Source organism: Barbus barbus (genome assembly GCF_936440315.1).
Source record: "Barbus barbus genome assembly, chromosome: 17".
Lineage (NCBI taxonomy): Eukaryota > Metazoa > Chordata > Actinopteri > Cypriniformes > Cyprinidae > Barbus > Barbus barbus.
In genome coordinates, this window is record NC_136745.1 from 29,947,245 (window position 1) to 29,973,991 (window position 26,747).

At 37.6% G+C, this 26,747-nt stretch overlaps 1 protein-coding gene across 1 annotated transcript; it reads right to left on the bottom strand.

Moving 5' to 3' along the window:
• Positions 1-271: 271 nt before the first annotated feature.
• Positions 272-24,784, bottom strand: LOC306883451 (uncharacterized protein). Its single transcript, XM_079438725.1, has 8 exons — positions 24,617-24,784; positions 22,386-22,715; positions 19,246-19,518; positions 7,106-7,438; positions 1,488-1,721; positions 1,219-1,302; positions 1,045-1,137; positions 272-965 (listed from the first exon to the last, which is right to left on the bottom strand). The coding sequence occupies exons 1-8, from the start codon at positions 24,660-24,662 to the stop codon at positions 898-900; spliced, it is 1,461 nt and encodes a 486-aa protein (XP_079294851.1). The 5' UTR covers positions 24,663-24,784; the 3' UTR covers positions 272-897.
• Between the last annotated feature and the right edge of the window lie 1,963 nt (positions 24,785-26,747).

Genomic DNA, 26,747 nt, shown 5'->3' on the forward strand with positions numbered 1-26,747 from the left:
GAGTTTTATAGTAACAATATTAACACGATGGTGTAGTTGATTATATTTTTAGCTTCATTGCAAGGCAAGTTTATTTATATAGGCTACCAAATTTCATACACAATGGCAATTAAGTGCTTTGCATAAAAATGAGAAAGAAAATAAAAGGTATTAAAAAAGTAAGAACTAGAAATAAAATAATTTAAATTAGAATTGATTACCAGGAGATAAAAAAGCACATTGTATGTAAATGTAATTAACATAAAAATAAATTCACAAGAGCAAGTATATTGTTTGCACGTGTTTATTTACATTAAAGGCAAAATAAGTGAAATAATAAGAGCACAAGTATAGATCTGGAACTTCTTTAAGTCTCTCTAAATATCATGTAATAATTGCAATGTCTTCTGGTCCCTATCCTGTCCTCAGGAAGGTGTGCAAGACACTGATTAATGCAACATAAAAATACTATATATATTTATATATTTTGCTATTGTATTGTGGAGTGACACTTTCATAAACTTTTCTTTGCTCCTCTGATTATATAATGGTAAATATTACACTATCATAGCACAACAACAGTGATCAGCAATAATGATAAGCCTAATACTCACAATAAAAATAATAAGGTCATATAGATCAGAACACAGTCTCGGAGGTAAGAAGTGGATTATCCTTTGTCTTTTCATCCTGAAATGTGAGGCAAATGTTGGATCACAATAAATTAGGAACCATAGTTTCCACAAATCCCTTTACTTGATTGGGATGCTCTCTTTTATTCTGGATGGCAAGGGCAGTGTCTCGATCTGAATCTCTTGGCTTTAAAGATCTGCTGTCGACAGCTGAAAGCTGGATTAATGTGAGAATCTGTGAGATTATGAAGTCATTTCTCATAGATGTGATGATCTGCTGCTGCTCTCATGAATCTTCTGCTGTGTGTTCATCACATCTTCTCATCCTCACTTTCTGATCTTCCTGTTTCTTTCCTAAAAACATCACATCCTCATCATCATCATCACACTCTTAATATCTGCGTGTCAAATAATGATGATAAATGTCTCTCACCTGAGGTGTGTCTCATGTAGATGTGAAAAGCTCCTAACAGACCAAACAGAACCATCAGCTGGAAACACCAGACCAGCACAAACACCACAGACACTGAACACATGAACAACAACAATTAGACACAAAACAAACCCATCCTTCATGTTTCCAGGAGTGTGTTTGTTAAACTCGTACCACATTCTGATGTCTGTGTGCTGCTGGTCACTGCAGAGGTCAAACTAGAGGTCACTGCAGAGGTCACAGCTTGAGTAGATGCTCCTGTAATAAAACATCAGCACAGAATCATCTACTTTCTCTCTGAACCACATCAACACTATTCACTGCTGAGATCAAGCTGAAACAAACTATTGGTGCTTTTCAAGAATTAAGAGCACTAAGAGAATTGCATTATTAGTTGCTCTGGTTTTTATATGTATCTGGACATTCATGTATTAAAATCTGACCAGGACAGGGTTGGAGTCTAATGGTCTTCTGTGCGTGACTGACGTGGTTCTTCACGCTGCAGCTGATGTTTCCATCAGTTCCCTCATCCAGATCAATGCTGCTGTTTCCATCCATCAGTGGATCTCCATTCAGAGTCCAGCTGTAGAGGAGCTGATCCCCGTCAGAGGAGCAGAACACCCTCATCACCCCACTGGAGGAGCAGATGATTGACACTTCCACTGAGCCAATAGGAGCTGGAGGGAGGGACACATGATCATCACAGTCACATGGCTCTTTCTCGACTCATTAGGCTTGTTCGGCTTCATGCGGCGGCGCAAAGATCAGCTGCCGCCTGACAAAAGCAATGCATTCTGGTTAGAACATTTGTCCTACTTTGATCGGCGCTGCAGCCGCCTTAAGATCACATGTGCCACCAAAGTACCGCTAGAGCAGAACGAGACCAGCCGCCGAGGTCAGGCGCTGCTAAAAATCAGCTGTGAGAGCCTTGATGACAACACACTTTATACTCATTGATCAAATTCTGTGATGACAAGCACGAGGTGTGTTGCATTTAATTCACTTTATCTGTGACAGAGTATGGAAACACCATGCGGGCGTCACTACCGGGAGCAGAAAGTGTCCGACTTGACTCCACTTTTAATTCCAGCCGGTGGCAGGCTAGTGTAGCTCATCTCGAGCCTATCAGGTGTGTTCGACTTGAAGCGGCGCTGCGCAGAATGATCGGTGTATGACATCAAAGTATCGCGAGAGCGATTTGAAAGCATAGGATCCGTCTGCTCTCTTATTCTCTCGCGGGACTTTGAAGTCATACACCGATCATTCTGCGCAGCGCCGCTTCAAGTCGAACACATCTATTATCAAGATATTTCTAAACCACAGTTTTTATCTGATAGCTGGACTAAATTAACCCCTTAACTGTCATCTCCATTTTTGAAAATTCACAAGAAAGTGCACTTTCCAAACTTAAATTATTATAATTCATGAACACTTTTGAATACAGACCTAAGGTTGGTCTCTTATTAAAGAATACAATTAGCAGATTATTACAGAAGTAACATCATGTAATAAAATGAAATTATTAAAAGTTGTAGAAGTTTAAATTTACTGTAAAGAAAATGTAGTCTTTTATTTTATATAAAATACATATTAAAAAAAATGCTATAAAATTAAAGCCATATGTCTACATACGTTGTGTTCCAAATTTGAAGTTGATATAAAATAATTCTGGTTCATATGCAATTGTGTTTAAGTGTTATACCAAAAAAAGCCACCGGATGCCATCCAAACTCCATTGAATTATTATTATTTTTTGATGCATTTCTGTCACAAATCTATCAAATTCTCTCTCAATGTTACATCTATCACAAAATAACCTCCTGAGACCCAGACCTTTCCAACAATATGTATTTTGTGGAGATTATAAAAAGTTTTGATTCTAAAGGACCGGAATACATTTGTAATACCACACCCTCACTAAGGGGAAGGAGACCACTAAAAGATTTTGAAATACCATTTCTATATGCAATGTCTGATTTCAAAATGGTTTTCACAGGATGAATTTTGAGATTTTAAGCTTTCAAATGATTTATAACTCATGATGATTACTAAAACAAATGTGAAAGGGACAAAAGCAAGGAAATAAAGACTTTTTGTGACGAAGGTCAGAACTCCTGTTATGATGTAGATTTATCACAGACTCTTGGTGCACTCTTGTCATAAATTAATCTATTACTGTTCCTACATAATTTGTAATAAAACACATTGGTAAAATATATATTTAAGAGTCTTAGACCTTTCCAAAAATATATATTTTGAGATGATTACATTAGGATTTAATCGTAATATAGTGATTTATTAAACACACAGCATTGTGCAGCAAATGACTCTCATGTTCGTAGGTATTAATACGTAACAAGCACAAAACGTACATTTTAGACGTATTTCAATGTTTATACGTACAAATCGTTACGGATTTTTAGCTAAAAAAAATATTTACGCATCTTTTATATCATTAAGATATTCGTATCAATGCATTTTTATCATTATATCAATACGAGATTTAGATTTTAGACCCCTTAACCTACCCCCAAACCTAAACCTAAACATTTTATAGCGAACATAAAATGATATAAAACGCAACTGACCGAAATATGCAGGGAAATAACCATTTTATTAACAATATAGCATTAGAAATGTTTTTATAGTCGCTATAATCCCACTCCTGCATCTAAACCTAAACATAGCTATATATGTACAGTATCAGAAAAACATGACAGACAGAAAAATGCAATTACAATCATTTATTAATAGCCAAAATGTCAAAAGCACTACCAAAAGTAATCCAAATGACGATGTGTTGCAGGCGCAGTGTTCTCTGGAGGAATACAGCAGGTTTGTGTGAGGTGCAGCGCAGAATTGATGTTGTTAATCGCTGAAAATATTATCCAGATTATTCGCTGTTATATTATGTCTATGGCGGGAACATTTGAATCTGTTTCCGGTCGCTGGACTCGCTGCTCGGGATGAGATGAAGATCGCAGAATAAAGGCTTGTATTTGGGTCTGTTTCTCGCAGTTGTATGGATTCTGAAGATCTGGATTACAGCACAAATAAAATTGCTTCATTTCGTAATTATGTTGTGGTTTTGGTGTTTTTTATAGTTCTATTGTCAGTCACAGCATGTCGGAGAAAACGCTTTGTGTGGCCCATGGCAAACAATGTAAACATTACATTACAAGTAAAGGTTAAACGATTTCAAATGTTATTTATTTTAAGGTTTAAATTGAAGTCTTGTTTAACCTGTTAACCCGCATCGGCCCGCGGGCGGGCCGGAAGGGCGTGGTCGGGCGTGGTCGGACTTTTTATTACCTTTGTTTTAGAACAATATTCAATCAATTATCATTAACTATATATCATTTGAAAGCTAAAACACTCAAGATTAACGATGTGAGCTTGTTTTTGAAATCAATACACCAGAGAGGAAAGGGTTAACAGAAATGCTGAAAGACCGGCCATTTAAAATGAACAAAGCGAACCGCAGTACTCACGTTTGATCGCCAATAGCGCTGGTCAGCTCAGACTATTCCAAGACACACCAGCATACATTTCAAGAGAAGGGTCCACTCTTCAAAATGCATCCACTTTTTAATCCAAAACAACGAAAAAATAGGGGAAAACACGATAGATCCTCCTTTGTTTACATAAGCGATTCGAGTTATAGTTATCGATAGCGTCCATTTTCCAATAAATATCGATTATAATTCGTATTCCAGCTTTGAAACGCCATCTATTTCCAGCAGAATCGTCTCTTCCGAGTAAGAATAGCCCTCCCTCGTCTCTCTCCTTCAATCGCAGGAGCTGTTATAACCCGGGACAGTAAGCGCGTCCGTGAATGGGTCAGCGAGGTGTCAATCCGGACACATCACAATAGGGGTGTTTGAACCCAGCCAATGCCTCGCCAGCACAGTTTTGATGGATGGAAGTGTTAGCCAACCACAAGGACGTTTAAAGTGATTGACAGTTTGAATAGTTTACGTAAGATTGTTTAGAGAATAGCTCGGCGTATTGTCCGTGTGTTTTCGTGCGCTCTCGGGTTACGCATGAAGCGTACACATAATGGCGTCGCAGCGCTACACAGACTGGCTATCAGCGAACAGATGTTGTCCAAAGCTCACATCTGAATCTCTCCATCGTGGATCTTCGACTTGAGAAGTGTTTCTGTGGCGTTTGGTGGTGTTTTGGAGGACGTGGGGAGAAAAATGGCTAATTTAGTAGCCGAATACGCGCTGAGATCGCTGGGAAGCGTGGATAGCATTAGCACGTAAGTGTCTCCACCCTCCTCTTGAATGTTTATGTGTCTTTATCATGTATTTGCAGCTTTTGTTTCATGTTAGCTGTTTTAGATTCTAAAAATGACAACGGAGAGGGATAATATGAGGGGATTACATGAGTTTTGTTCGTGTGGGTGGGTGGGTGTGTTTGTTTGTGGGTATGTCCCGGTTATTGTGTGTGTGTGTGTGCGTGCGCGCGTGTGTGTGTGTGTGTACAAAATGTAAACAGTGTTGCAAGTTTGATTTGTTTTGCTTACACACTTTCTCACTCTTTTTCTCTCACTCTTCCCTGTCTTTTCAGAGGTCTGGTGAATCCAGATGGTCAGAAAAAAAACCATTTTAGTGGCTGCTAGAGCGTCTTCCTCCACTGTAAATACTGTAAATAGTTTTTTTTTATTATTATTTAGTAATATTAGTAATAGTAATCTATTACTATATTAGTAAAATAGTAATATTCATAATATTCACCATATAAAATAAATAAAAAATACAAATGTTGTAAAAACAATGAATTTTGCATGTTTTGTGTTTTCACTAGTTCAAAAATGATCAAATCTGTTTTGGTTCACTGTTTTCATTATTGGAATTGTTCAGAATAAAGACTGTTTAGTTATGTTCAAATTCTGAAATAGTTTTGTGTTTTTTTGTGGTTTCATTGGTAGAGCAGTTCTGAATTGATATACATATGTAGTATGCAGTGTCTTATGGAGTCTCTAAATAGCATTTTTGAAAGGATTCCTAGACTTTTCTTGAAATAAAATATCCAAATGACTTTTCCAAAGCTTTTCTTGAAATGAAATACCATAAAGATGTACTTTCTGTAAGTCTTTACCTATAAAAAATTTATTATTTCATATTTTATTTCAGGAAATATTTAGGCGTTTTTTTTCAAAAATGCCATTTGTAGACTAACCAAATGACTAAATGAGTCAGCACTACAAATGCTGTTCAGAAATAGTTTTTTATTGTGTGTTTTGGTGGGCAGAGCAGTTCTGAATTGATATACATATATGTATTATGTAGTTTTGACTCATTTGGACATTTGTTTACAAAGTGTCTATTTGGGGTCTCCAAATGGCTTTTTTGAAAGGACGCCTAGATTTTTTTTAAATAAAAGCTTACAGAAACTACATTTTTGGGAGTATCATCCTCAAATTTGAATCAAAACATGGTCAGATGTTCAGCTTTATCTTTATGGTGTTTTCAGGCCTTTGGCATGAAAGTCTCATCCATTTTTCCCTTAGTGAGCTTCATTAAAACATATCGCGAGTCAATTTCATGTATATTTTACCTTGTTTTACTCTATTGCTATACTAATTTTGAGTTATTATGACTCTAGAGTAACAAAGGATCAAGTGTCTAGTTTCAAACAACACCAGATTTTTAAATATAGACCTTAGGGTTCAAGAGCTACAGACATTTTTATTTGGTTATATCGTTTTTTACAAAATGCTCAAAAATAGGGGCGCAGGGTAACAGGTTAACATTATGTAGGCCTATTATTGGAAACGAGCTGGCAGCAGAAATCACAACAAAACGAGTAAACAATTTAATGATGCAACTGGATAAAATTGATATGACAACTAATAATAAAATTAATGCAGCGATTTCAGTATTCATAAGGATTCATATTTAGATGTCGTCAATACGTCAGTTTTGTACGTTTTAGTGCCTGTAAAAACGTAAGTAAATGTACATCTTATAGAACCACATTTTATGTAAAATACATAATAATTATCATGAGATCACTTTGGATTGTAATGAGTCTGATGAGAGAGTTTCTGTACCTTCAACAATCACTTGAAGATCTCTTTTAGATATGTCTGTGCCGTCTGAGTTCAAGAGTATTAATCTGTAATTCCCTGAATCTGATCTGATCACACGGTTTATTATCAGAGTCCCATTAATGACTGTCACATTAGATCTGTTTTTATAAAGATCACATTCCTTCATCCTGCCATTCTTTACTCTACAAACTGGATCATCTGGATTGTTGTTTATTCTCTTTGTTATCTTCAGTTCATATTCACTAGTGTCCAGCACCATCAGCAGATTGAGTTTGTGTCCCAGAGCTGCGTAACAGGGATCAGACTGAACAAAACTGCAGTTTAACTCCAGACCTGAAGAACACAACACACACACACACACACACACACACACACACACACAATGAAATTACACATCATTAAATAAAACCAGACACAAATTAAACAAACACTCGCAGAAGTAAAGTTTAACTGAAGAAACCTATCAGACACGTTATCTGATCCCCCACATCTGATCTGGTTCATCTGAAGTATGGATACTGAACATGATTACTGGATAGTTTGTTGTGTAATACAAAATAACTGATAAAATAAAACCTTTTCATTCAAAATGTCTGTTTAACTCTGAAACATCAGCTAGTTTATATGCTCTCATTCATATTAATGTTCATTTTATTACAATTAAAATATCATGCTTTCACTGTCTACATTGTTTTTTTTTCTAAACTACATGTTAAAATATTATATAGATATTCTGATACTATATAAAATAACATTCAGAATACCTTTTGTGCTGTACTTTCTGTTCAATCCCTTTATACTGTGCCATTTTTCTCTTTATTAATGTCTTGATCTTTCTGATATCATATTTAATAGAGACAGATCATTTGATGAACCCTGCTTTATATAAAAAAAGTAAAATAAATAATACATGAAGAAAGATAAACATTTCCGCTCATATTCTGCAATACTCTACTAATACTATCTGTTGTGAATAAAATATATATATACTGTATATTTATACTTGAATATATTTACATATGAAAAGAGATTTGATTATGTTTGAGTTATTCAATAATTGAAATCAAATCATGATGTGTATTATTAACCAATCAGATTTGTTGCCGATAACTAAGGTTACCTGGAGGGACGTAATTTCAGTTAGACACGAAGCGCATGTCGCAAAAGAGAATTTATGAGTTTTTCCAAAACCCTAAAAATATGAAAGTTTCAAGGACGAGCGTGAATGATTCAACTCCGTGTCCAGCTCCACCACCGGCGGCCCTCATGTTTGTGAATGTTATATTTGTGTTGTGGGATCTGTAGGTTGTGGCTTAAAAGCGGAACATGGAAATATCATGGATGTACTGGGAAAAAAATATGTTTTAAATTTTTGCTTTTTTTTTGTTCTCAGCGATATGAGTGTGATTTTTCCTCATAAAGGTAAGAGTAATATATCATTTGGAACTGTAAAGGGTCTACTTTTATTTGTGTGCATTCACAATATCAACATTGTGCTTTTATAAAATAGGAAAACAGAGAATGCGCTTTCTGCCGGTCTTGAACAAGAGCGCTTCAATGATGAACTGAAACTCGGCAATTGACGTCTAACACGATCTCATGAAACGGCGTAGGCTATAGCACGATTTTCTTTGAAATTGACTAACTCCCCCACAGCACCCCCTACATAAAACACCTTCCCGCGCCCCTGAATACAAACTGTTGAACATCAGAAAACTCTCTGACTATCACTGCAGACTCTTGATGTAACTTTATATTTATATTTCAGAGATCGATCTGATTGATCAGCAGGATAAGAGGAGTTTGATGTGAAAGTGACTCACATGCAGCAGTTTGCAGCAGCAGCATCAGTCCAAAGATGAGCATCATTTCTCTAAAGTCCAGTTTCCAGAAGAGCTCAATCCCAGCAGAAGAGAGTGATGCTGCTTCAGATCGTCTGTGTTCAGGATCTCATCGAGACAAGCGTCTTCAGGCGAGACTCACACTGGACTGACACATGAGGAAACCTCAGACCGCTTCACAGAGGAAAGAGGAAGGTTCCTCATATAGAGGAAGACACATGCTGTTAGTTTGCATCTAAAACAAGTCAAACTAAGAGAAAGAAGGAACAATTATCAAGCATATTCTCTAAAAAAGTGCAAAAAAAATAAAACCGTATCTTTACTGTATTGATGAAATGCTCTAGACAGTTTCATTGAGAGTAAAGCAGAATCAGGTCTACATGCAGCTGTGTGTAATGTGTGTATCTCACTGAGTGTGTGCTGATGTGTGAATGAAGAGAGGATTGTGATCTTCTGTTGACTGGAGCAGAGACTCATGGGACTGGTTGAGTTTGTAGCTGCTCAGAGCGACACCTGCAGGAGGAAACTACAACTACAGCTGCACTCCTGCTCTATCATCTGGGGCACGTTCAAGCTCAAACCGGTGCGCAACAGTTTGCTACAGTTTCCTGGTTGAAGGACATGTTTCCTGGAAACGGTGAGCAACAGGGTTTGAGATACGTTTTCTCTTGTTTGGTGGTGTGTCACAAATATCAGCCCAATCAGCAGAAACCCAGGCGTTAAAGACACAGCTCCACAACGAGTCCAAGAAGTTTTACAAATGTGTCCGCTGCAGCTCGGTATACACAACAACTGAAGATATTAGAAGACATGTTTGTCCTAAGAGTTTTATAGTAACAATATTAACACGATGGTGTAGTTGATTATATTTTTAGCTTCATTGCAAGGCAAGTTTATTTATATAGGCTACCAAATTTCATACACAATGGCAATTAAGTGCTTTGCATAAAAGAGAAAATACAAGGTATTAAAAAAGAAATAACTAGAAATAAAATTATTTATTAGAATTGATTAAAAATAATTTAAATTAGAATTGATTACCAGGAGATACAAAAGATGGACATACTGCTATATACAGTGGGAATTTGTGAGTAAATGTTGTTTGTTTAAAATGCAGTTACTGTGGTTTTTCTAACTGTAGTACCTTTTCCATGCTCAAGGGGGCTCTCTAGAGTACTGATCCTCTGGGATAAAAGTCAAGGAAAAGAGAGTAAGAGTATGTTTGGTTGGAGAGAAGCATGGCTTCCTCTTGTGCTAACCTCATGTGTACCTTCAGCCATGAACACATTTTTAAAATCTTATAAAATTTGAAAGCCTTTATTATTTCTCAACTCTGTGCAGTAAAATTCACTTTATTAAAAGTTCACTTTTCATTCATGTTTTAGGCTTCTTATTTTTTATATTTAAGACATCCATCAATTAGTGATGAAAAAAATAAATAAAAATTGCCCACTGGTGGAAACACGAGACCGTGCTACCGCGATTGTCAAGAGCGGCTCGACGGTGTTTAAGTCAAGTCAGTATTATTTGTTTAGCACTTTTAACAATGCAAATTGTGTCAAAGCAACTTTACATCAGCTTGATATAGAGCTGGGTGGCTTTATATCAGCTTTACAGTATTTAGACGGGGAAATAGGTCATCTCTAGGTGCTGATCCACCATCTGATCTGGATACAGTCTGGATCTGGGTGGCTACGGTGACCTCAGAATAAGAAAGAAACAGACTAATATTAGCGTAGATGCCATTCATCTAACAGTGTAACGAGTACATCAGGTGTTTTGGGAAGTGTTCCCGGTTTCAGTTGACCTAATTAATGCAGCCTAACAATCCTGGATTTCAAGTATAGAAATGGGAATTATAGAAATGTAGTCCTGCAGCAGAGAGCCGTCAGCGCAGCTGAAGAGTTCTGCGTTCAAACGCAGGGCCAAAAGGCCAAAAGCTTGCCGCAAAGCCCCAGCAGGTAATTACCATGAATGTGTCAGGGGGAAATAATGAGATATTTGAATTATTTACTAATAAACTAGTGTTTTGTGTCGCAAGGATGAAGTTGCCGATCCTGGCTCACCGTCTCCTCATTAGACGCGCCTAGAGAGAAATGCATGGATTATGATTATGATTATAATGAAAGAGTATTTGTCTTTGATTTGTTTTATTTCGTTAAGCAGTAATTTAAAGCTTTCTATAGCCTAGATATGTTTATCATGTCTGTGAGACATGTATTCGCTAGTTTTAATTCATTTTTGTGAAGTGATCCTGTTCAAAACGAGACTTCTCTTGTCATTTAAATAAATAAATAAGGACAGACAACAGCCTATAATGCTTAATTATTTAAATACCTACATAGTTAAATACAAATTAAATGAGCTGGTACAGCAATTAAATAGTGCATTCAATATTTTGAAATGTTTAGATTTCATTTTATAACTCCATGTTTAAGTTTTAACACAGACTTGTTGCTGCTGTAGCTTTGTTAGTCTGAATTGTAGCTCTATTTTGACATCGGCTCATCAGATGATTCATCCCGTTGCCACTGTCAATCATACGTGGACGTTTGGTCCTCTTAGACAAACAAAACTTTTCTCCAAATTGTGAATGGATTATGTAGAGAAACCGAGCAAAGGCTTATGGCACAGTACAGTTGTCCGGAAATGACTGAGCTGGCTTATCTAAAACCAGGAAGTCATCGTGCATACGGTCAGTTGGAGCTCATTCTGGAAAGGAAAACTGCTGGGATGTTGGCACATCTCCAATTCAACAACTCGCCGTCATCTTCACTAAGGGACAAAGAATAGGATAAAGCACTACTTTTCGTTAGTAATTCTTTACTGATTTTGAAAGCAAAGGAAAACATTAATGCAACAGGCTTTTTGCTTGTTGTTTGTGTCTTTATGAGTGTGGCATTTCTTATATAAACACTTTTTGAAAATATTATTGTGGTCAGCCTCTTGGTTTGTGTGTACTGGTCTGGTTAAACCAAAAATAGTCAGTGGAGTCCTCTCTTATAAATTTATTTGTAATTTGCCCTTCTGGGAGTGCTCAGCGGGACTGTTACAATGTAATTAACATCAAAATAAATTCACAAGAGCAAGTATATTGTTTGCACATGTTTATTTGCATTAAAGTTGGCATGAAACGGAAGTAGCGATTGTCTTTCTTTTCTCTACTGTGACGTCTATCTGAGTGAAACAGCATCTGAAATAAGAGGGCGGGACTTGATTTCGTCCTTCGAGAATTGATTGGATCACTGGAAGTTTGGGCGTTGCTAACAAAATGGAGGCAGATCTGAATGCCAGTTTGCAGTTAGTTGTGGGGTCCCGCCATGATCAGGGTGGCGGATCTCTCCATGGGATTCAGGGCGGATCAGGAGACTCAGGGAGCCATGGTGGATCAGGAGACTCGGGGAGCCATGGCGGATCAGGAGACTCGGGGAGCCATGGCGGATCAGGAGACTCGGGGAGCCATGGCGGGTCAGGAGACTCGGGGAGCCATGGCGGATCAGGAGACTCGGGGAGCCATGGCGGGTCAGGAGACTCGGGGAGCCATGGCGGATCAGGAGACTCGGGGAGCCATGGCGGATCAGCAGACTCGGGGAGCCATGGCGGATCATGAGACACGGGGAGCCATGGCGGATCAGGAGACTCGGGGAGCCATGGCGGATCATGAGACACGGGGAGCCATGGCGGATCAGGAGACTCGGGGAGCCATGGCGGATCAGGAGACTCGGGGAGCCATGGCGGGTCAGGAGACTCGGGGAGCCATGGCGGGTCAGGAGACTCGGGGAGCCATGGCGGGTCAGGAGACTCGGGGAGCCATGGCGGATCAGGAGACTCGGGGAGCCATGGCGGATCATGAGACACGGGGAGCCATGGCGGATCAGGAGACTCGGGGAGCCATGGCGGGTCAGGAGACTCGGGGAGCCATGGCGGGTCAGGAGACTCGGGGAGCCATGGCGGGTCAGGAGACTCGGGGAGCCATGGCGGGTCAGGAGACTCGGGGAGCCATGGCGGGTCAGGAGACTCGGGGAGCCATGGCGGGTCAGGAGACTCGGGGAGCCATGGCGGATCAGGAGACTCGGGGAGCCATGGCGGATCATGAGACACGGGGAGCCATGGCGGATCAGGAGACTCGGGGAGCCATGGCGGGTCAGGAGACTCGGGGAGCCATGGCGGGTCAGGAGACTCGGGGAGCCATGGCGGATCATGAGACACGGGGAGCCATGGCGGATCAGGAGACTCGGGGGGGCCATGGCGGATCAGGAGACACGGGGAGCCATGGCGGATCAGGAATTGTGGGGGGATTTCTCTCCGTGGGATTCACCGCCGATACCCTAGCATGAAGTATGTTTTATTTATTGAGGATGACGACGACGAGGACGATCAATGGCACAAAAAATGCCTAACAGCTCGCGCCTGCAAGAGAGAGACACTGCCTGCTGCCTGAATGACTGAGCGCATCCTCCATCAGGTTAAGTCATATTCATAACAAAAAATTGTTTACAATGTCCTAAGAGTAATGTTGTGGTAATATCCTATTATCCTTTCAATTTTTAAAGGTAGTGTAGTCCCCCATGTCTCATGTCAGCACTGGTCAATGCATTTATTTCTATAAAGTGAAGCATCAGCAGGTTTTCCCCTGTCGTTTATCCCAGAGTTTATCCCTCAGGTCACTATAGTTCCACCCTTGCACCATTACTCGTGACCGGAAGAGAAGAGGAGTCGTTTTGAGGGCGAGGGGAGGACAGGTTAACATTTTTGATTAAAGATTACAAAGGCACATGAATTAAAAAAAAAGTAATGAAGTGCACGGATAAATGATTTATAATAAACACTGCAGTATTCCATTACAGTTTGCTACAATCATTTTTGTACTAATACCAGAAGCTTCACGTCATTTCTCAAAACTCTAGACACAAAACTCAAAACAGTCATTATTTGTAACACAGGCTATCCAATGTTCAAAACTTTGCATATTGCGTTCATATCTTTAAAGAAGCCTGGCATTGGTTCAAAATACTCATTTATTATGAAATACCATAGGAACATTACTTTAGCTCAATCAAACACAAGATACTCATAGTTTCAATGTTTAGTTGTTAGTACAATCGTTAAATACAGTTGTTCAAAACACATGATGCATCTTTCATTATGGTTCTACACATTCATACATCATTTTAATAGACTAGAGAGAAAAGTACAGACACTGGAATCATTAAACACAATTAGAAAATTACAGGTTTTTCAAAAAGAAATAAATAAAAAATAAACCTTTAGATCAGAAAAAAAGGTAAAACTACAGTAGGCCTACAGTAAAATGTCATCTGGAGTGTCCCTCACTGCCCTTCTATGTTTTTATCAGCCCTGTGTTGTGGGTTTGGCCACAGGTTCTCATGGATGTTTTCATTAGTTAAACATCTTGGATCTTCCGCTAATGAAAACATTAGGCCTGACATTGGTCTCCTGTGATGTCATGATGTCAGTAAATGTCAAAGATATTTACTGTAGGAAAAACAAATACTGATAACAATGTTTTTTTTCTCTCCCAACAACAGGCATCTTGAAACTGATCATACCTGAACATACTCAGTCCTCTGTTGCTTTCATAATCTAAACATTTAATATTGTTCATTTTGCATAAAAACTATGCTTAAAGAGTTATGCTACAGTTACGTAGCATTTTGAGCAGTTGTAGCAATTGATAGTTAGATCATTGTAACGAATAAACACTCAATTCAGATGTAATGCATGAGCTGCATTCTGAAATAGCAATACTTTGATGTCGTGTCATTTTGAACCAGTGATTTTAGTTTAATGAACAAAACATCTTTGGCTTATATGAATTGTATCCAAGCATTTGGAAAAAGTGTTGTGTTTTGAAAAATTTGCATTTTGATCATCAGTTGTGAATTATGTCTAAAGTTTTGAAAAAAAGACACAAAGGTTCTGTTATTAGTGCAAAAATGATTTATTTTATTTTTAAATATACGTTATGAACAGAACTGTGATATTTCAAACATACTGAAATACTTTAGCCACGGAGCGAAGGCAGAGCGGTGTTTCTGATATCAGTGAGCGAGGAGTGGACTGGGAAATAGTGAACCCGAAGCAGAGCGGAGTGATTATTAAAGGGGTCATATGATGCGATTTCAAGTTTTCCTTTCTCTTTCGAGTGTTACAAGCTGTTTGTGCATAGATAAGATCCCTGAAGTTACAAAGACTAAAGTCTCAAAACCAAAGAGATATTCTTTATCAAAGTTAAGACTCTGCCATGCCCTCCTAAAACGGCTCATTCAAACACACCCCCACATGTCTACGTCACGGTGTGGGAAGATTTGCATAACACCACCCAAATGTTCACGCAAAGAAAGAAGGTGTGGTTTCAGTAACTACAGTAGTGTTGATGCAGGGAGCACTGTGTGTTTCTAGCTGAAAGCAAAAGCACTTTATTTGGTCTTCTGAAAGTAGATGCATTTAGGAATCATTAAGATTATTTACAACAGAACAGCACAACCCATTTTATAGATGACCGTTTCGTGAACCATGGAGAGGAGGTAATTCTGGCATAGAGGAACTACAATAATGTACAGTATTTGAAAAATAATGTGTTTTTTGAACATTAAAGCATGTCAACATATTGTGTTACACCAAATACACAAAATAATGATATTTAACAAAGCATCATATGACCCTTTAAATGCTGGGAGAGTGGAGGGGAAATTGTTGCCGCTCACATACTCTACCGGACACCGCCACACAAATGTGGCTTTTTGTTGACTTACTACAGGATTTCACACAGAGTAACAGCTCACTACCAGCTACAAAATACACTGTAACAGTCTGTCACAGGCAATTCTAGATGCATTTTTCATCAATTAACTTCTTAAATTATCTCTTGACTATGTTCTGGCCTGCCATCTAGTGGCAAATGTTTTTTACTTACTTGCCAACCCCTGCTTTAAATGATGATAGGAAGCATGTAACTGAGTGAAAGCGTGTCCGTTAAAGGCACAAATAGAAGTAGTTTGTCCCAAAGTTTGGCTGTCTGCTCAAAATTATGTAGATACTTTTTCTTCACGAAACGCACATATATTTAGGCTGTAGTACAAGTAGGTGAATCAGAACAGCATCTGTGAGAATGCTTTTCAGCAGAGACAAATGCACTTGTACAATATCCACTGAAATTATAGACTATTGTAATCTACTCAAATTACTTTGTAATATCAGTTATTGACATATTCACGACAGTCAAATCTACAAAAAAAAAAATACCCAAAATTACAATGTTTTTTTTTTTTTATGTTTTAGCTTTGAGTACAAAGATACATAAGAAATTGTATAAAGCATGGAGGGAAGAGAGAAGAACAGTGGATTTGAACGAGAGAAAGGGAAGTTAGAGACAGAGCTGTAAGAAGTGAAAAGTAGCAAAACACATAATACTCCACTAATACACACAGTCAAGAAGATCAGAAAACTGTTGTTAGATCACTGCAGACTCTGACATTAGATTGTTATTTCTGGGATTAATCTGATTGATCAGCAGGATAAGAGGAGTTTGATGTGAAAGTGACTCACATGCAGCAGTTTGCAGCAGCAGCATCAGTCCAAAGATGAGCATCATTTCTCTAAAGTCCAGTTTCCAGAAGAGCTCAATCCCAGCAGAAGAGCTTTAGATCGAGTCTCACGGACAGACAGCAGCTCTAATGGCACTTCAGGAAATTACACAACTTTAACAGAGAAAGTAAGAGGAAGTTTTCAGAGATTGTTACTGAGGTTTAGCAGTTCCTACTTTAATACACATACAAAAAGACTGAATGTGAGAAAAAGATAAAACAAGAATAATTTCACAGTCACATTTCTAAAAGTGCAAAAAAACCACCCTCATCACCCCACTGGTTGAGCAGATGATTGACACTTTCACTGAGCCAATAGGAGCTGGAGGGAGGGACACATGATCATCACAGTCACATGGCTCTTTCTCGACTCATTAGGGCTGTATCGGAAATCGCCCCCTATACCCTCAAATAGTGCACTATTTGAGGGGACAGCCATTTTAAGTGTTGTTCGAAACCGTAGTGGACGTTCTCGAGTGCTCTCATTCAATCCCACAATGCACCGCAAAACCGAGTGTACAACCGATGTACAGGTACATCTCAAAAAATTACAATATCGTGAAAAAGTTAATTTTTTTCTTGTAACTTATTTCAAAAAGTGATACTTTCATATATTTTAGATAAATTACATGCAAAGTAAAACATTTCAAAATGTTCAACAATTGACAATAATTGATTTTGGATCATTTTTATCCAATGCAGGTTTAATGATAGACGTAGTATCAAAGATGCTCACAGCAGAGCAAATGTGTGGAGCTTACATGTAGCTCACCCTCTCTAGATGTCCAGCGAGGAGGAACGAATGTAATTTGTGCCTAATAAGTGGAGCTTGAATATCAATCACACCCTAATCCTACCCAGAACTCTATCCTTCCACCCCATTAGACGTCCAGAGAAGCGGAGCTGGAAGTTATTTGACTCTGCAGTGAGTACCTCTTGGGATAAAACACACTGTCTTTGTCTGCAGGAGGGAGCAAGAGTTACAGCTGAATCCATTTACTAAGATTCATCTGATTTCTGCTTGGATTTATTATTTTTATATGTAATCCCTGCTAAAAACAATAGAAACCATCTCAGAATGTATAATAGTTTTACTGGTTATAATGGGAATTGTATTGGTTTTAACGGAAACATAATGGACCCTGTTGGTCTCTACTGATAATTGGTCGACTTCTATTGTTGGCTTGTTAAAACCACTAAATCCTAAAGGAGTATGTGCTAAAACACACTAAAATAAACATTTTTTAAATGCTTTTTATGGTTAAAAGTTGATTGTTTGTAATGGTATTTGTGTTGGAAACCATTAGAATTTCTGTGATGGTTTCTATTGGGTTTTTTTTCAGTAGGGATGTGTGTTTAAGTTCATTGATGTGATAAAATGTTAATTGACTGTATTAAAAAATAAAAATTGAATGAGCTTGTGACTTTTGACTGCAAATATGGTTTAATTTCAAAGCATTTTATTTTCATTTAACTTTATTCAGGGATGACCCCAATTACAGTTTCTAAAGAATGACATGCTTCTCAATATTCTATAATGACACAAATATCTTGTGAAGAAAAATGCACAAATGTGGTTAAACATGTTAAAAGTCATCTACAAAACTGCAGATTCAAGCACAACCACAGACAGCAAAACAACAGACACTGCAAAACTGAAACGCATCAAGAGCTTCAAACAGATAAAACATCTAAACAGACACTGTACATGAAGAGAAATCAACTAAAACAATGGAATAAAGCAAAAGAGCAAGAGCAGAAATATAATAATAAACACACAGAATGACTTCACAATCTGACAGATCTGATTCAGAGAAATATAAGAGTTTGGATGAACAGTAATGAAATAAAAATACTCCAAAGCATAAAGAAAAATGAATAAAATAAGCAATAAAACTCTAACAATACAAAACACCAACGTCCAGAAAATAATCTTCATAACTAAAACTGTAGAAAATCTGGTTTAATTCATACTGTATATCCTGGTTTTAATTCATCTCTTGGTTTTCTATTATAAGATCTGCAGTCGACAGATGAATTAATGTGAGAATCTGTGAGATTATGAAGTCATTTCTCATAGATGTGATGATCTGCTGCTGCTCTCATGAATCTTCTGCTGTGTGTTCATCACATCTTCTCATCCTCACTTTCTGATCTTCCTGTTTCTTTCCTAAAAACATCACATCATCATCATCATCATCACACTCTTAATATCTGCGTGTCAAATAATGATGATAAATGTCTCTCACCTGATGTGTGTCTCATGTAGATGTGAAAAGCTCCTAACAGACCAAACAGAACCATCAGCTGGAAACACCAGACCATCACAAACACCACAGACACTGAACACATGAACAACAACAATTAGACACAAAACAAACCCATCCTTCATGTTTCCAGGAGTGTGTTTGTTAAACTCGTACCACATTCTGATGTCTGTGTGCTGCTGGTCACTGCAGAGGTCAAACTAGAGGTCACTGCAGAGGTCACAGCTTGAGTAGATGCTCCTGTAATAAAACATCAGCACAGAATCATCTACTCTCTCTCTGAACCACATCAACACTATTCACTGCTGAGATCAAGCTGAAACAAACTATTGATGCTTTTCAAGAATTAAGAGCACTAAGAGAATTGCATTATTAGTTGCTCTGGTTTTTATATGTATCTGAACATTGATGTATTAAAATCTCACCAGCAGGACAGGGTTGGAGTCTAATGGTCTTCTGTGCGTGACTGACGTGGTTCTTCACGCTGCAGCTGATGTTTCCATCAGTTCTCTCATCCAGATCAATGCTGATGTTTCCATCAGTTCCCTCATCCAGATCAATGCTGCTGTTTCCATCCATCGGTGGATCTCCATTCAGAGTCCAGCTGTAGAGGAGCTGATCCCCCTCAGAGGAGCAGAACACCCTCATCACCCCACTGGAGGAGCAGATGATTGACACTTCCACTGAGCCAATAGGAGCTGGAGGGAGGGACACATGATCATCACAGTCACATGACTCTTTCTCGACTCATTAGGCTTGTTCGGCTTCATGCGGCGGCGCAAAGATCAGCTGCCGCCTGACAAGAGCAATGCATTCTGGTTAGAACATTTGTCCTACTTTGATCGGCGCTGCAGCCGCCTTAAGATCACATGTGCCATCAAAGTACCGCTAGAGCAGAACGAGACCAGCCGCCGAGGTCAGGCGCTGCTAAAAATCAGCTGCGAGAGCCTTGATGACAACACACTTTATACTCGTTGATCAAATTCTGTGATGACAAGCACGAGGTGTGTTGCATTTAATTCACTTTATCTGTGACAGAGTATGGAAACACCATGCGGGCGTCACTACCGGGAGCAGAAAGTGTCCGGCTTGACTCCACTTTTAATTCCAGCCGGTGGCAGGCTAGTGTAGCTCATCTCGAGCCTATTAGGTGTGTTCGACTTGAAGCGGCGCTGCGCAGAATGATCGGTGTATGACATCAAAGTATCGCGAGAGCAATTTGAAAGCATAGGATCCGTCTGCTCTCTTATTCTCTCGCGGGACTTTGAAGTCATACACCGATCATTCTGCGCAGCGCCGCTTCAAGTCGAACACATCTATTATCAAGATATTTCTAAACCACAGTTTTTATCTGATAGCTGGACTAAATTAACCCCTTAACTGTCATCTCCATTTTTGAAAATTCACAAGAAAGTGCACTTTCCAAACTTAAATTATTATAATTCATGAACACTTTTGAATACAGACCTAAGGTTGGTCTCTTATTAAAGAATACAATTAGCAGATTATTACAGAAGTAACATCATGTAATAAAATGAAATTATTAAAAGTTGTAGAAGTTTAAATTTACTGTAAAGAAAATGTAGTCTTTTATTTTATATAAAATACATATTAAAAAAAATGCTATAAAATTAAAGCCATATGTCTACATACGTTGTGTTCCAAATTTGAAGTTGATATAAAATAATTAAGGTTCATATGCAATTGTGTTTAAGTGTTATACCAAAAAAAGCCACCGGATGCCATCCAAACTCCATTGAATTATTATTATTTTTTGATGCATTTCTGTCACAAATCTATCAATTTATCTCTCAATGTTACATCTATCACAAAATAACCTCCTGAGACCCAGACCTTTCCAACAATATGTATTTTGTGAAGATTATAAAAAGTTTTGATTCTAAAGGACCGGAATACATTTGTAATACCACACCCTCACTAAGAGGAAGGAGACCACTAAAAGATTTTGAAATACCATTTCTATATGCAATGTCTGATTTCAAAATGGTTTTCACAGGATGAATTTTGAGATTTTAAGCTTTCAAATGGTTTATAACTCATGATGATTACTAAAACAAATGTGAAAGGGACAAAAGCAAGGAAATAAAGACTTTTTGTGACGAAGGTCAGAACTCCTGTTATGATGTAGATTTATCACAGACTCTTGGTGCACTCTTGTCATAAATTAATCTATTACTGTTCCTACATAATTTGTAATAAAACACATTGGTAAAATATATATTTAAGAGTCTTAGACCTTTCCAAAAATATATATTTTGAGATGATTACATTAGGATTTAATCGTAATATAGTGATTTATTAAACACACAGCATTGTGCAGCAAATGACTCTCATGTTCGTAGGTATTAATACGTAACAAGCACAAAACGTACATTTTAGACGTATTTCAATGTTTATACGTACAAATCGTTACGGATTTTTAGCTAAAAAAAATATTTACGCATCTTTTATATCATTAAGATATTCGTATCAATGCATTTTTATCATTATATCAATACGAGATTTAGATTTTAGACCCCTTAACCTACCCCCAAACCTAAACCTAAACATTTTATAGCGAACATAAAATGATATAAAACGCAACTGACCGAAATATGCAGGGAAATAACCATTTTATTAACAATATAGCATTAGAAATGTTTTTATAGTCGCTAATCCCACTCCTGCATCTAAACCTAAACATAGCTATATATGTACAGTATCAGAAAAACATAACAGACAGAAAAATGCAATTACAATCATTTATTAATTGCCAAAATGTCAAAAGCACTACCAAAAGCACTCCAAATGACGATGTGTTGCAGGCGCAGTGTTCTCTGGAGGAATACAGCAGGTTTGTGTGAGGTGCAGCGCAGAATTGATGTTGTTAATCGCTGAAAATATTATCCAGATTATTCGCTGTTATATTATGTCTATGGCGGGAACATTTGAATCTGTTTCCGGTCGCTGGACTCGCTGCTCGGGATGAGATGAAGATCGCAGAATAAAGGCTTGTATTTGGGTCTGTTTCTCGCAGTTGTATGGATTCTGAAGATCTGGATTACAGCACGAATAAAATTGCTTCATTTCGTAATTATGTTGCGGTTTTGGTGTTTTTTATAGTTCTATTGTCAGTCACAGCGTGTCGGAGAAAACGCTTTGTGTGGCCCATGGCAAACAATGTAAACATTACATTACAAGTAAAGGTTAAACGATTTCAAATGTTATTTATTTTAAGGTTTAAATTGAAGTCTTGTTTAACATTTATGTAGGCCTATTATTGGAAACGAGCTGGCAGCAGAAATCACAACAAAACGAGTAAACAATTTAATGATGCAACTGGATAAAATTGATATGACAACTAATAATAAAATTAATGCCGCGATTTCAGTATTCATAAGGATTCATATTTAGATGTCGTCAATACGTCAGTTTTGTACGTTTTAGTGCCTGTAAAAACGTAAGTAAATGTACATCTTATAGAACCACATTTTATGTAAAATACATAATAATTATCATGAGATCACGTTGGATTGTAATGAGTCTGATGAGAGAGTTTCTGTACCTTCAACAATCACTTGAAGATCTCTAGATGTTTCTGTGCCGTCTGAGTTCAAGAGTATTAATCTGTAATTCCCTGAATCTGCTCTGATCACACGGTTTATTATCAGAAGCCCATTAATGACTGTCACTTCAGGTCTGTTATTATAAAGATTACATTCCTTCATCCTGCCGTATCTTACTCTACAAACTGGATCATCTTGATTGTTGTTTATTCTCTTTGTTATCATCAGGTCATATTTACTAGTGTCCAGCACCATCAGCAGATTGAGTTTGTGTCCCAGAGCTGCGTAACAGGGATCAGACTGAACAAAACTGCAGTTTAACTCCAGACCTGAAGAACACAACACACACACACACACACACACACACACAATGAAAGTACACATCATTAATTAAAAACAGACACAAATTAAACAAACACTCTCAGAATTAAAGTTTAACTGAAGAAATATATCAGACACGTTCTCTGATCCCCCACATCTGATCTGGTTCATCTGAAGTATGGATACTGAACATGATTACTGGATAGTTTGTTGTGTAATACAAAATAACTGATAAAATAAAACCTTTTCATTCAAAATGTCTGTTTAACACTGAAACATCAGCTAGTTTATATGCTCTCATTCATATTAATGTTCATTTTATTACAATTAAAATATCATGCTTTCACTGTCTACATTGTTTCATTTTCTAAACTACATGTTAAAATATTATATAGATATTCTGATACTATATAAAATAACATTCAGAATACCTTTTGTCCTGTACTTTCTGTTCAATCCCTTTATACTGTGCCATTTTTCTCTTTATTAATGTCTTGATCTTTCTGATATCATATTTAATAGAGACAGATCATTTGATGAACCCTGCTTTATATAAAAAAAGTCAAATAAATAATACATGAAGAAAGATAAACATTTCCGCTCATATTCTGCAATACTCTACTAATACAAACTGTTGTGAATAAAATATATATATACTGTATATTTATACTTGAATATATTTACATATGAAAAGAGATTTGATTATGTTTGAGTTATTCAATAATTGAAATCAAATCATGATGTGTATTATTAACCAATCAGATTTGTTGCCGATAACTAAGGTTACCTGGAGGGACGTAATTTCAGTTAGACACGAAGCGCATGTCGCAAAAGAGAATTTATGAGTTTTTCCAAAACCCTAAAAATATGAAAGTTTCAAGGACGAGCGTGAATGATTCAACTCCGTGTCCAGCTCCACCACCGGCGGCCCTCATGTTTGCGAATGTTATATTTGTGTTGTGGGATCTGTAGGTTGTGGCTTAAAAGCGGAACATGGAAATATCATGGATGTACTGGGAAAAAATATGTTTTACATTTTTTTTTTTTTTTTTTGTTCTCAGCGATATGAGCCTTCCCCTTCTCCCAAAACAGCTTATAGCTACCTATTAAAATAGTTCAGTTTTGTATTTAATGGAAAAGTGGTTAGGCTATGTTTTTTTTTTCTTCATGAAGTTAATTTAGAAAAACCTTGGAAGCATTTTTTGTTTGTTAAACGTTTTTGTTTTCTTTTAAGCAACGACCAAGCGGCCAGCTTCAGCAGTGAGTTGAAGTTTGATTAATTTAGCCTCATCAAATCATCACAACTTGACTAAAATAAAATCGATAGATAGGCCTATAAACAGAAGCATATCACAATGTTAGTTTAAATGTTTAACCTATATAAATGTGCGCTGTCAGACGCATATGCAACAGTTTGTGTGGAGAATGGAAGCTGAAGCCAGCTTTAGGTCACTTGTGCTTTTTTTCTTACAGTAAAAACAACTTAAAATACGCCGTGTGATTTTTCCTCATAACGGTAAGAGTAATATATCATTAGGAACTGTAAAGGGTCTACTTTTATTTGTGTGCATTCACAATATCAACATTGTGCTTTTATAAAATAGGAAAACAGAGAATGCGCTTTCTGCCGGTCTTGAACAAGAGCGCTTCAATGATGAACTGAAACTCGGCAATTGACGTCTAACACGATCTCATGAAAGGGTGTAGGCTATAGCCCGATTTTCTTTTAAATTGACTAACTCCCCCACAGCACCCCCTACATAAAACACCTTCCCGCGCCCCTGAATACAAACTGTTGAACATCAGAAAACTATCACTGCAGACTCTTGATGTAACTTTATATTTATATTTCAGAGATTGATCTGATTGATCAGCAGGATAAGAGGAGTTTGATGTGAAAGTGACTCACATGCAGCAGTTTGCAGCAGCAGCATCAGTCCAAAGATGAGCATCATTTCTCTAAAGTCCAGTTTCCAGAAGAGCTCAATCCCAGCAGAAGAGTGTGATGCTGCTTCAGATCGTCTGTGTTCAGGATCTCATCGAGACAAGCGTCTTCAGGCGAGACTCACACTGGACTGACACATGAGGAAACCTCAGACCGCTTCACAGAGGAAAGAGGAAGTTTCCTCATATAGAGGAAGACACATGCTGTTAGTTTGCATCTAAAACAAGTCAAACTAAGAGAAAGAAGGAACAATTATCAAGCACATTCTCTAAAAAAGTGCAAAAAAATCTTGTTTTAGAATGACTTGTTATGCAAATGACTTCACAGATTCTCCAGTAAATCAAATAAAACAGTATCTTTACTGTATTGATGAAATGCTCTAGACAGTTTCATTGAGAGTAAAGCAGAATCAGGTCTACATGCAGCTGTGTGTAATGTGTGTATCTCACTGAGTGTGTGCTGAATTTGTAGCTGCGACACCTGCAGGAGGAAACTACAACTACAGCTGCACTCCTGCTCTATCATCTGGGGCACGTTCCAATGGCGCCACCAGGGGGTGGCCAGGGATGGCCGTGGCCACCCCTGGCCGACTCCTGGCCACCCCACTGGCCAGTATAAATTTTAGTAGCATCAGTTATGCATTTCATCCCTAATGCACAGTCAGACAGGCAAGCCGCTCTAGACCTTCGAGCGCACACAGTAGTAACCCTCTCCCCCGCTATGGAAAGCCAATGTATTCATAAACGCCTGCTCGGGCGTCTGATTGCACACTGACTCGTGGACGCGCGTTTTGCCATGAAAAGAGACCCCCCCAAAAAGCTTTTTTCATGTCATTACATTGTTTAGAGCATTAGAAAAAAATGGAAAATTAAAATTTTTGAAAAAAATATTTTATTCATATTTTTTTCCTAAAAATAAAATGGCATGAATAGACATCAAAAAGGCAAAAACAATGGGATTTTTTTTTTAAATCACCAATACATTTTTAGGTTTCAGGATTTTTTTCTTCTAAACTTTGTATAAGGATGATTCTCAACTATGTTATAAAATATATAACAAAATGATTTGATATACCATTTTGTTTTATGCAATATGTCTGTAAAAATTTCCATAAACTGGTTTTCCCATTAAACACAGTGTATCTATACTGTATCTAATTTGCATATTAATGTGTTGCTGTTGGGACAGCATGTTGAAAAAATAATTGTCATAATGGGAGTAATAATTGGCCAGATGTTCATAACAATATATAATATTTCATAAGAAAATGTGTATATATATATAATTTATTTTTCTATTCAATTGTTATGTCTCCCAAAATGAGTCAAAAATATTCTTTAGTAAGAGAAGACGGGGAATTATGTGTCGTGACGTGCGTTTTAAGTGCCAAATGGTTACAGTATACTGTTACAGCAGCTTTTTGACATGTCTTTGACACGTTTTGACAAGAGTTACCTAGCTAACGTCGTTAGCTGGTGCATGTATTTGTTATGTCAATTTTCAGACAATGAAGAGAAAGTCCACAGACATCTCATCTTATTTTAAGAAGAAAAGTACAGAAGGAGGAGTGAAAAAGATGGCAGGGGAGCAACAGAGGCTTAGTAATAGTGAGGAGGAGGATGGAGGAGAGGAACAGACAGAGCATACACAGCCAGCATTAGTGACAGAACACAATGACGAGGAAAAACAGACAGCAGCAGCCCAGGGACAGTCAGCACCATTGGTCACAGAAGCGTGGCAGGACACGGCAAAAGCAGACGTGTTCCTGGACCAACAGGTGAAGTTACAATCACGTGGCCCTAATAATGAAATTGATGGCTAGCCTAGATAGTAACATCATCTGGAGAAATGTATGTTTTGTTTAGTGTGTTTCCATTAAATTACAAATCATGATACAAATCATCACTTAAAGCTTTTTGATTCATGTTTATTAGTAGTTGAGTTTTATTAGTCTGAATAGAAATGCCTATAGGCCATTATTACAGCTATGATTGATAATTATGAGAGGGGCTTATTATTATTATTGCCATTATTATCATTATTATTGTAATATCAGAATAACTGATTTTGCCTCTTGTTTCATTATAGATATCTC

Excerpts from the sequence above, each read along its gene's own strand:
- LOC306883451 (XM_079438725.1), bottom strand. The coding sequence starts at position 24,662 with ATGATGCTCATCTTTGGACTGATGCTGCTGCTGCAAACTGCTGCAT. Across the intron at positions 22,716-24,616 it reads GCTGCTGCAAACTGCTGCAT|GTCTGGAGTTAAACTGCAGT; the intron begins GTGAGTCACTTT and ends TGTGTTCTTCAG. Across the intron at positions 1,303-1,487 it reads TAGACTCCAACCCTGTCCTG|GAGCATCTACTCAAGCTGTG; the intron begins GTCAGATTTTAA and ends GTTTTATTACAG.